Genomic DNA, 12348 nt, shown 5'->3' on the forward strand with positions numbered 1-12348 from the left:
CACTACCTGTTCCCCAACAACCTATGGAAATAAAAAAAAACTTTAAAAATAATTTTAAAAAGCCCTAATAAGCAAGATAGGGTGGTAGTGGCATAAGGTTAGACACAAATGCTAATGAAAAGAATGTCCAAAAATAAACCCTTAGATTTATAGTCAATTGATTTTCAATGAAAGTGTCAAGAAAATTCAATGGAGAGTCTTTTCAACAAATGGTACAGGGAAAACTGAAGAGCCACATGCAAAGGTTGAATCTGTGCCTTATCTCATCCCATACACAAAAAAACTCTAAATAGATCACAGATCTAAATGTAAGAACTAAAACTATAAAACTCTTAGAATAGGCCAGGCAGCGGTGGCTCATGCCTGTAATCCCAGCACTTTGGGAGGCCGAGGCAGGTGGATTACCTGAGATCAGGAGTTCGAGACCAGCCTGGTCAACATGGTAAAATCCTGACTCTACTAAAAATAAGTCAGGAGTATTGGTGGGCACCTGTAATCCCAGCTACTCAGGAGGCTGAGGCAGGAGAATTGCTGGAACCCAAGAGGTGGAGGTTGCAGTGAGCCAAGATCGTGCCATTGCACTCCAGCTTGGGCAACAAGAGTGAAACTCCACCTCAAGGAAAAAAAAAAAAAAAAAAAAAAAAAAACCTCTTAGAATAAAACAGGAATAAATTTTCATAACCTGGGACAAGCAAAGCATTCTTATACACAATAACAAAAGAATAAGGCTGGGCACAGTGGCTCACACCTGTAATCCCAGCACTTTGGGAGGCCAAGGCAGGCAGACTGTTGGAGCTCATGAGTTCAAGACCAGCCTGGGCAACATGGGGAAACCCCATCTCTACAAAAAGTACAAAAATTAGCTAAGTATCATGGCGAGCACCTTTAGTCCCAGCTATTCTAGGGGCTGAGGTGAGAGGATGGCTTGAGCCTGGGAGGTGGAGGTTGCAGTGAACTGAGATCATGCCATTGTACTGGGCAACAGAGCCAGAGCTTGTCTGGAAAGAAACAAAAGAAAGGGAAGAAAGAAAAGAAAAGCAGAAAGGAAGGGAGGGAAAGAAAAAGAAAGAAAAGGAAGAAAAGGAAGGGAGGAGAGAAAGGAAGAACAAATTTTAAAAAATCAATAGAGATCATCAAATCAAAAAATGTTTGTGCTTTGAAAGACACCCTCAAGAAATTTTTTTTTTTTTTTTTGAGATGGAGCTTTGTTTTTGTTGCTCGGTCTGGAGTGCAATGGCACAATCTCAGCTCACTGTAAGCTCCGCCTCCTGGGTTCAAGCGATTCTCTTGCCTCCCGAGTAGCTGGGATTACAGGCATGTGCCACCACGCCCAGCTAATTTTTTGCATGTTTTTAGTAAGATGGGGTTTATCCATGTTAGTCAGGCTGGTCTTGAACTCCTGACATCAGGTGATCTGCCCGCCTTAGCCTCCCAAAGTGCTGAGATTACAGGTGTAAGCCACCACCCTAAAGAAATTTTTGAAAAAATAAGACACAGATTGGGAGAAGTATAAATGATACATATTATAAGAGACTTGTATCAGAATAAAGAATGCTTACAGATCCAGAATAAAACACAAATAACCCAACTTTAAAATAGGCAAAAAATCTGAACAGACATTTCATCAAAGAAGATATATGAATGGCCAATAAGCACATGAAAAGATGCTCAATGTTACTAGATAATAGAGAAATACAATGTAAAACCATCATGAAATACCACATCCGAATCACTAGAATGACTAAAACCAAAAAACAGACAAGTGTTGAGAAGGAGGTGAAGAATTTGAAGCCCTAGTATGCTGCTGGTGGAAGGTAAAATGGTACACCCACTCTGGAAAACAGCTTTGCAGATTCCTAAAAAACTGATGGGAGTATACATTGTCAACCACTTACACCGGAGGGGAGGGAAAGCCTTAACATTTTGTTTTTAGCTCTCCTATCAAAATCAGACACTAAGAAAATGGGCTTCTTTTATGGTGTCAAGACAACAAACAAAAGCCATCACTGTGTACTAACCTGGTCGGCTCTTAACTGGGTGGAACCGTCAGTATACATTAGAGTCACCACCAGGGCTGCTGCCTGTCTGAGCATTTCCATCAGCTGGCTTTTTGCCCAGTCATCCAAATACCTAATATCACAAAAATGTTTTTTTAATGTTCCTGAGTTCCCAGAATTCAGGTAGGCTTCAGCCTCATCAGTATCTTCTTCCAATGCCATTTGTTTACTTATTTGCTCTGATGAATTATTAGATGTAATATGTTTTCTTTTAAAAGTAATGCTTCCTTTATTTTCATTATTTATATTCTCTGTTAGAAAATACATTATTTTATGTTCCTTTTTCTGTACAACTGAATCCTCTTGATTATACTGTGGAATTAAACAACTGGAAAGAGTCAATGAGCTGATGCTCTTCTGTTTTTGGTCGATTGACAGCTGATCTGTGAGGCTGACACTGAAGGCCTGAGGAGAGAGCTCGGTGGAACCTCTTGATGTCTGACTTGCTAAAGATTTAAGATTCTACAGAAAAATGGAAAATATTTCATTAGAATATGGATTCATAGGACAGAGCTATAAACCAAACTAATTTTTGGTAAAACTTGTCTAAGGTAATATGGATACAAGATCTTCATATTATCTATGATCAGATCTTCTAAGGAAACCATATAATGTCTTCTAGAGCAGTGATTTTTCTCAACAAAGGTAGGCATGCATATCTGAATCAAGAGCTCAAAAGCTGGCCAGGCATGGTGGCTTATGCCTGTAATCCCAGCACTTTGAGAGGCTGAGGTGGGTGAATCACCTGAGGTCAGGAGTTTGAGACAAGCCTGGCCAACATAGTGAAACCTGTCTCTACTAAAAATACAAAAATTAGCCAGGTGTGGTGACAGGCATCTGTAACCCCAGCTACTCAGGAGGCTGAGGCAAGAAAATCTCTTGAATCTGGGAGGCAGAGGCTGCAGTAAGCCAACATCACACCATTGCATTCCAGGTTGGGCTACAAGAGCGAAACTCCATCTCAAAAAAAAAAAAAAAAAAAAAAAAAAAACGCTCAAAAGCCTCCAACCAGCCCCTGTTCTAGGAATCATGCATGTAACGAGAGATGTCATGGATAGAAGTATGTTACATATGTGCATAAAAGAGAAGATTAATAATTTACAACTTCCAAATAAAGGCCATTTATAGAGAAAATGAAATCACCAAAACTATTCAATAATATGTTAATCTATCTACTAAAAATTTTTTTGGGACCGGGTGCAATAGCTCACGCCTGTAATCCCAGCACTTTAGGAGGCCGAGGCTGGCGGATTACGAGGTCAAGAGTTCAAGATCAGCCTGGCCAACATGGTGAAACCCCATCTCTACTAAAAATACAAAAATTAGTCGGGTGTGGTGGTGTGCGCCTGCAGTCCGCTGCTCGGGAGACTGAGGCAGGAGAATCGCTGGAACATGGGAGGTGGAGGTTGCAGTGAGCCAAGATCATGCCACTACGTTCCAGCCGGGGTGACAGAGTGAGACTGTCTCAAAAATATACAATAATAATAATAAAAGCGATGACTGTGGATATCGAGTTGTCAAAGTGCAGTAATTTCCATGAATATATTTTAAATGGTAATGTAACAGTAAAAATGTCAATACTAACAATATAGCAGAAATCATGTACTTTGCAATTTTTTTTTCAGACAGTCTCACTCTGTCCCCAGGCGCCAGGCTGGAGTACAGTGGCACGATCTCAGCTCACTGCAACCTCCACCTCCTGGATTCAAGCAATTCTCCTGCCTCAGCCTCTCAAGTAGCTGGGACTACATACAGGCACATGCCACCATGCCCAGCTAATTTTTGTATTATTTAGTAAAGATGGAGTTTCACCATGTTGGCCAGGATGGTCTCAATCTCTTGACCTCGTGATCCACCTGCCTCGGCCTCCCAAAGTGCTGGGATTACAGGCATGAGCCACCATGCCCCACCACTTTGCAATTTTTTAAACTTGTGACAAAGATTTTAAATTTCAACTTTAAAATATGTCAGGCAATATATATATAGTTCAAGAAGGCCAGGTGTGGGGGCTCATGCCTGTAATCTCAGCACTTTGGGAGGCCAAGGCGGCAGGATCGCTTGAGCCCAGGAGTTTGAGACCAGCCTGGACAACATGGTGAAACCCTAGTCTCTACCAAAAATACAAAAATTAGCTGGGCATGATCCTGTGTGCCTGTAGTCTCAGCTACTCAGGAGGCTGAGGTGGGAGGATCACTTGAGTCCAGGAGGTAAAGATTGCAGTGAGCTGTGATCACACCACTGCACTCCAGCCTGGGTGAAACAGTGAGGGCCTGTCTCAAACATACAAAAGAACAACAATAACAAAAAAGACCCACAAAATTCTTTTGAGAGAAAGGGAGCAAAAAGTTTGCAGACCCCTGCCTTCGGGATCCAAGGAACACATTTTGTTCACTGCTGAGAGATACAATTTCCATTCACTTACAGAGAGAAGAAGAGAAGAGTCCCTTCTCTGTAGAAGATGCCTCCTCCCTCTACTCCAAGGGCAGATAATCATCCTATGAACCCAGGGGCAAATAATTGTCCCATCAACCCGAGACAGGTACTAGTATCTCACTTTATTACAGGGAGTTTAGGTTTAAATTTAGTTAGGTTGGGACTTGAACACAGACAGTGTACTCCAAAGTTCACTTTCTTAATCACTATGTTGCCTCCACCACTTTCATACACAAGGCCTTTGGTGATATGACCTCTTCTATCTCCTCTCTAGCACATACCACATAACACCCATTGCGAATGTTATATTCCTGCCTTTCGGAACTTCTATCATTTCTACTACCCCAAAGTTCCAAGCTTTCTTCCCCTTATCTGAAAATTTTCTCAATGTCCTGCACCTGCTCCCTTAAAGGTGGGAATCTACTTTTTTTAGAGACATAGTCTTGCTCTGTTGCTCAGGCTGGAGTGCTGTGGTGCAATCACAGCTCACTGCAGACTCAAACTCCTTGGCTGAAGTGATCCTCCAGCCTTAGCCTCTTGAGTAGCTGGAACTACAGGAGCATGCCAACATGCCCAGTTAATTTTTTTTTGGGGGGGGGGGTATTATTTGTAGAGACAGGATCTCCTTATGCTGCCCAAGCTGGTCTCAAATTCCTGGCCTCAAGTGATCCACCCACCTCAGCCTCCCAACGTGCTGGGACACATCCAGCCTAGGTTGACCAACTCCTAATCATCCAATAGATCTCAATTCAGATATAATTTTCACACTTCAGAAAGACATCCCTGATTCTCCTCCTCAACACCCAGAAGAGTAAAATTAAATAGCACAAAAACTGAGTTAGATGTTCCTCCAATTGTCCCCAGAGCACTCTAAACTTACTTTTCTAACGGCACTTACTTTGTATCGTAGATGTCTATCCTATTTCACTGTCTTGCCCTTCCCTGCATCCAAATTAAACTATAAGCTCCTGGAGAGCAAGAACTCCTCTTTTTTAACTGTTGTATCTGCAGTGCCTAGTACATCGTAGGACACTTAACAAGTGCCTGTTGAACAAATAAGGTTTAAAATTACTCATATTTGCAATGATTTACCTTTTTTTCTGATTGATTCTTCCCATCTTGAAGTTGTACTGAATACTTAACACTGGACTTGTTTATCACTTCCATAGCTTTTAAAAACAACAAAAAACAAACATGGGGCATTAAAGAAACATTAAAATCAGGGTCATACAGTTACCTAAACACTGAAATCTCCTCTATAATCATGCTTATTTACTCACTATTAACTTACTTAAAACAATGTAATAAAATTCACAACTAAAATGCTTAGTACCACTGCAATATTTATGTAAAGTACCTTCAAGTTAATTGCAGATCTATATAATCATAAAATGTTTATTAAAAATCATTATTTGGCATTTGCATTTGAATACATAACTCTAAAAACCTAAGGTCAACATTTATAGAAACCTTAAAAGTATTAAAGGTTTAAGGAGATTCTTAGACTGAATACCGAAGTGGAACAATTAAAGGTTCAGTAAAACATCATTAATATAAATTTCTAACTTATATTTTGTTTTAATTTTAATAAGCCTGGGCTGAACAGTAAGTGATAGAACCAGGATTCAACCCCAGGCAGTATGATTTGGGAGTCTGTACTCTTAACCACTGTGACATACATTTCCCCTGCAGGAACAATAACAGCCTAGAAATGCAAATAGGGGAAAATATTTCACTTACAATATAAACACGTTACACTTAGGATAAATGTAACAGAAAAGATACAAGGCCTTTAAAGATGAAAATGTAAAATTTTATTAAATGGCATAAAACAAGGTCTGTAAAATCAGAAGACATAGCATTAGGATATATATCACAAAATGTTCAATTCTTCCAAATTTAAGACAATTCCAATTGGAGACCCTACAGGGATATTTTAAATTAATGAAACAATTTCAAAGTAAAAAAAGATAAGAAATGTAAGTTTTAAAAAAAAGAGAGAGAAAAGACCTCTAGAACAGAACAGACAACCTAGAGACTGATCCCAAGACTTTACATATAACAAAGATAGTATTTCAATTCAATAGAAAAGGACATATTAATTAATAGGGCTGGTACAACTAGCACCACATCAAAAAGAAAAGAAATGCGTTGGGAAAACTCTTTGGAACCAAAGTGACAAAGGGTTAATGGCTATATTATGCAACAAGTTCTTATACATTTACAAGGTAAGACGAACAACTCAACAGAAAAATAAGCAAAGGACAGGAAGAGGCAATACACTACCCAAACAGGAAACAAATACAATATTCAGGGAAATGCAAATTAACTATAACTGGAAACAGAGGGGAAGAGGTAGTCTCATGCATTGCTGGTAAAAATGTAGATAGAATCTTTCTAGAAGGCAAACTGTCAAGATTTATTAAATTTAACAATACATACATCACTCTTGGGAGTCAGGAGGAGAAAGTGACTCACAGGGAGCTCAAGATAGGCCTCTGGGGATGCTAGCGATGTTTCCTGAACTGGGTGTAGGTTTGTGAAATTTTGATCTAAACACTTAACTTAGGATATGTGTGCTGTTATACATTTATATATGTATCTCAGTCATATATATATATATGAGAGAGAGAGTGCTCTCGCTTCAACAAAAACAGATTGAAAGTAATATCAATCACCTTAACCAAATAATCTCTAACCAAACAATCTCACTCTTAGCTGTTTCACAGAAATGTATCCAACAGTAAACAGGTTTAAATCAAAACGTTTACGGTAGTATTGCCCATTATGACAAAGGACTGAAAATAGATACCAATCAGAAGAAAACTGAGAAATAAATTACATGCTATCCACTGAAAAGAATGACCTTGTTAAAACATAGATTGCTGGGGGTACAAATGACTCCCAATTATAGGTTACCTGAAGACGATGACCTCATTTTAAGAAATAATGACCAAATCTCCCCATTTATGCACATAAAGATGTTGGGCACATACACTGGCACAGGTTGGGTCCCCTGGGAGACCACTTCTGTGATGAAGGCTTGCATTTGAAAAGGTGACTGGAGAGAGAAGGAGGCAGAACCCAACCAAGGATGACAATGGCTAGAATGTAGTCACTCAAAGGCCTGCCCTGGGCAGAGCATGGTCCTGCAGAGGTGTCTCCCAATGGGGCAAGGGAGCTGGGTTTTTATACCCCAGCACAAACTAGTCCCTGGACCAGTCATTCCTGGGGAAGTGGTGGGCCCTTGGACAAAGTTCTTTGCAGCTAGGCAATCAAGGGGTGGGGCTGTCCCAGGAGCAGGGACAGCGCTTCAGTAAAAGGGGGAATATGGGTGCCACAGTGCTTACTACAGTCCACACTGTGCTGCTCATGGCCACTTGCTTCAGAGACATTCTGGGGGCAGTCTGGCAGGATTCTGGTGGGCCTTTTCCTGGGGAAATTTATAAAAGGTACTGGGATAAACTACATCTTGTTGCTGCAGCTGGCCTTGAGGTTGCAAATTTCATTTATCTCCTTCCTCTACTGCCCATGCTAGGGTCTCCTCACCCTTGCCTGTCTCCTCTACTGCTTTATGTAGCTTAGCTTCCCTGATCAGATAACCCAAACTCTCATCCCTGAGAAGTAAACCCCTGGCCACCACGCCATTCTCTGGCCATAGCCCCTGCATTTGCCATCAAATGTGGGCAGGGGACCATGAGGTGGCCAATCACATTACCTGGGTGCTTCCCCTGCCCCCAGTTACGTAGTAACAGCTCTACCTCCTCCTGGTGCCCATGGTCAGTCACCCTAGAAGATGGAAGTTAGATTCCTTGCCAGCCAGTTTCTTGGCACAAGGAGCTCGAAATGACCAGGCAGCAGCCACAGCTGGAAATTAAGTGGCATTCTTCCTGTGCCCCTGCTGGAAAGCTTTTCCCTTTGAGAGTCAAGACCTTTAAACCTTAAGAACCCAGAGGCGTGTGGGGTAGAAATACAGATTTCTAAGTGGGTAAATGGGAGTGACGACTTTCACATTTTTGTTCCCAGACCCATTTATTACACAAACCGAGGACACTGCACCACATAATGGTCAGTGATCTGCAGTGCAGACTGCACCCTGGAGATGACTGCTTCATCACAGGTGTCACCTCCAGGCTGCACATGAGGTGAGCTGGGCCTTCCACAGACCATCCTGCTGTTCCATCAGGTTGGCAGCTTCTTGGTGTGCAGCTGTGAGGCAGCCAGTGGCTCCCCCTCCCATGTGGCCACTGGTGCAGTTCCTTGGCCATGTGCGGAATCCGGTGGATGAAACGCTCTGTGAAACTTGATTGATGGAGTGACTGAATCCATGAGAATGGGAAAGGCACACCCATGCCTGTAACACGTGTTGGTTCAAGCCAAGATGAATCACTGTACCTTCTAGGGCACAAGGGGTTCAGTGTTGTCAAATGACTGTTTCCCTCCAAGGAAGGTGCAACTGGGGACTCAGTGTTTGGTCTCTGTTGTTGGAAGATGGGATGTTCGGTGGAGAAATAGCTAGGTGAGCTCTGGTAAGGGGGAGCACCATGCTATGGGCCATGCACAGCCTCTACCCACCCCATGGTTACTCCATGAGAGAGCCCAGTGTGCCAGGACGGGCACAGGAGATGGCAGAGGCTAGTAGATGTCAATTGGCCAAGTCGTCCCATTAGTGTGGTTTGGCATGTCCTCATGGTGAATGTTCTTGGGTGGGAGGTACTTCATGCTCCCACAGATCCCTCCACATGCCTTACTCCAAGAAGTCCCTCATCTTCCCATCTTTCTTATTCCAGGTACCTGAGCAACCTGTCAAGCCACTAACCATTGCCCAAGAGTTCCAAATGTGTTAACACTGGGGCCACTACTCTTTCCACATGAAGTAGGTAGTCAAGGGTACCACCCAAAGTTCTACCTATTGGGTTTCCCCTGAGCACTGTCTTCTAGGGCTGCCTAAATCAGGCTGTTCAGAGCCTACTCACCATGAACCAAGCTCGAACTTCCTGCCTCCATCAGCTGGTCTTCAGGCGGCCCCTTTAGAAGTACCAGTGCCAGCACCAATGATGTCACGGGGTGTGGGCCACACAAGAAGCTTGGTTGTTTGTGCCTGTTTGTAGGTAATACTAAATGTGCCACTTCCAACTTGCAACGAACAGCTGCACACTCACCTCTTGGTGGGTCTGACAGAACCAGCTCATGCTGGCAGTTCTGGCTCATGGTCACTTGATGTCACCATGGCCTCATGCTCCATCTCTACAGGGACCAATAGCATGACAGTTTTGCTTATTTATCTCTTTTCTGCAGATGGCATTGCCATGGTCCAGAGTTCTAGGAGTTTGCCTTGAGCTTCACATTGCATCTTTTCCCACTACAGATGCCTCTAATATCACAAGGTCTGTTGGGCTGGAAGTCTAAGTACCTGGGCCACTTGCTTCACAGCCTAGGCCTCTTACAGGATGCTTTCCTATGCAGTCAGTATTCCCAAATGTGGAACATGCTGCCTCCACTCCCCAAACCCAGAGATGCCTATCAGGTATCATGCTTCATTCTTAATGGCTAATGTGATTAACCATGTTGCAGGATGATTTGGTCAGTTGGCATCTTCATTCTTAAGGCTTCATTCTTAAAAATGCAGTAATTTAGCCAAGTGTGCACTTGTAGCTCCAGCTACTCAGGAGATTGAAGCAGATCACTTTGCCCCCAAGAACTTGAGGCTAGCCTGGACAGTATAGTGAGACAGTCTCTAAAAAAAAAAAAAAAAAAAAAAGGCACTAACTTGTCCTTTACTTGCAAGGGGACATCCTACGTACTACCCCCAGACCACCGAACTTCCAAAAACTTCATGGTTGTGGTGGGCCCCAGAATATCTTTTTTTTTTTTGAGACGGAGTTTCGCTCTTGTTACCCAGGCTGGAGTGCAATGGCGCGATCTCGGCTCACCGCAACCTCCGCCTCCTGGGCTCAGGCAATTCTCCTGTCTCAGCCTCCTAAGTCGCTGGGATTACAGGCACGCGTCACCACGCCCAGCTAGTTTTTTGTATTTTTAGTGGAGACGGGGTTTCACCATGTTGACCAGGATGGTCTCGATCTCTCAACCTCGTGATCCACCCGCCTCGGCCTCCCAAAGTGCTGGGATTACAGGCTTGAGCCACCGCGCCCGGCCCGGGCCCCAGAATATCTGTGAGTTTATCTCCCATGTGTTGGTCAGCAAGACATCTAACAAACTTGCCATTTCTTGCTTATGCTGCCTGATTGGCATGATGTCACCAAAACAGTGGGTGGCTGGATAACATAGCCCTGGGGCAAGGTACGAATTTATATTATCCATTCAGAGTGAATATTTCTGCAGGGATGGCAAAGAATATGTTCACCAAATTGATAACTGCATTTCATATACCTGAGGCCTTGTTTGTTAACTGCATATGCCATATCCAGCCCAGCAGCTGTCATTAGGACTATAACTTGGTCATAACTATTTGTGGTGTCAATTGTTATTCTGTAGGATCTGACTTCTGTAGGCACCTAATTAAGTGAATATATGACAGGGACCACCCTGTGCCCTGAATCCTGTTAAGTGTTTAAAGATGGCACTAACTTCTGCCATTTCTCCTAGGTTGCTATATTGCTGTATTAACTCACTGTCTTTGCTGGGAAGGCAGTTTCAGCGTTACCCACTTTAGCTTACTCACTCTGGGAGCTCTCATCCTCAGGCCAAGAAACCAGTATCTGAGGGTTCTTCTAATAGTCTGTTCATTTCAAATAACATTTGGGGACTTGGAAAATGGCTTTGGAGTGAGCCCTCCCATTATGATGTAATCTGGGTCAAGGTTCCATGTATTGCTTGATTCCTCAAGCCTCCAACAGAGGAACCATGATGATACTTTAGGTCTCCAGGTTATCAACATCATATGAATGTTTCAGTATTTCCCCTCCCCCCATGTATAAGTTCCCAGAGTAAATGGCCACAGGTTCCCCTGGGGGAAAGACAGGAGGAAAAACTGCCATATACACTTGCCATGGTGTTGCACAGTCCTTCTTCCTGTGGACCTGGGCTCTCCTTCAGTCAGTCAGTTCCAGGTCTCAAGTCACTTTATGAGAACTGTGCCTACTCTGCTTCTGACAGGCACCACCACCTGGCCTCTACGTCTATCTCCCTCCCTGTTATCAGCAGCCCTGGTCAACAGAGGACGCCACTGAGACCGTCAGTGAAGCTGATGCTGCCCACTCCCTCGTCAGCACTCTCATGATTGCTTTGGTAAATACAGCACCCAGAGTGGCCTTCTGCAGAACACTGTTACCCGCTGAGTTTCCCAGCCCTCCACAATATGGCCATTCTAGCACTGTCACCTCTCCTAGCTTTCTATGCCTTCTTTTGCTGTCTGCCTTGGCAGTTCTAACATTTCTACTTCACTTAGTGTGAACTCTTTCCTACAAGGAACTAAGAGCCATCCTGGTGGTATGTTAGCACCATCTCTTGGAATCTTCACTGGATGGTCAAATCTAGTGTCTCTGAAGTGATCCCACATCAATAAACTCTCCCTTATCCAAACTTAGTTCCACCTGCCTTGATCCAGCACCCTCAGACCCAGCCCACCCATAGGTACTCTCCCAGGCCTGCTTGTATATGGCCTGTTAGATCCTATAGTTCCTTTGGAGTACAATCTCTTTCGTCCCTGTGCCAGTTATCGACATACTGCCTCTCAGCTACAAATTCACCCCTCGTCGCACAGCATGCACTACTGAAAATACACCTCTTTTGCCACCTGGCACAATGTTTAGCACTGGCTGCAGAGGGTGCTAGAGGGATGCTGCCAGAGAAGGGGCCTCTGGTTGCTGTGCTTCTTCCTTCTCGCTCCTTGCAGCTC

At 43.4% G+C, this 12348-nt stretch overlaps 1 protein-coding gene across 1 annotated transcript in view; it reads right to left on the reverse strand.

The window, feature by feature from the left end:
• POLN (DNA polymerase nu) overlaps window positions 1–12348 on the reverse strand; it is a 157144-nt gene that overhangs the window by 136229 nt on the left and 8567 nt on the right. Inside the window, 2 exon segments of the mRNA XM_039468501.2 lie at window positions 2019–2519; window positions 5583–5659. Coding sequence (XP_039324435.2) covers window positions 2019–2519; window positions 5583–5659 — 578 coding nt within the window.

This window comes from Saimiri boliviensis, chromosome 3 (genome assembly GCF_048565385.1).
Source record: "Saimiri boliviensis isolate mSaiBol1 chromosome 3, mSaiBol1.pri, whole genome shotgun sequence".
In the NCBI taxonomy this organism is placed as follows: Eukaryota; Metazoa; Chordata; class Mammalia; order Primates; family Cebidae; genus Saimiri; species Saimiri boliviensis.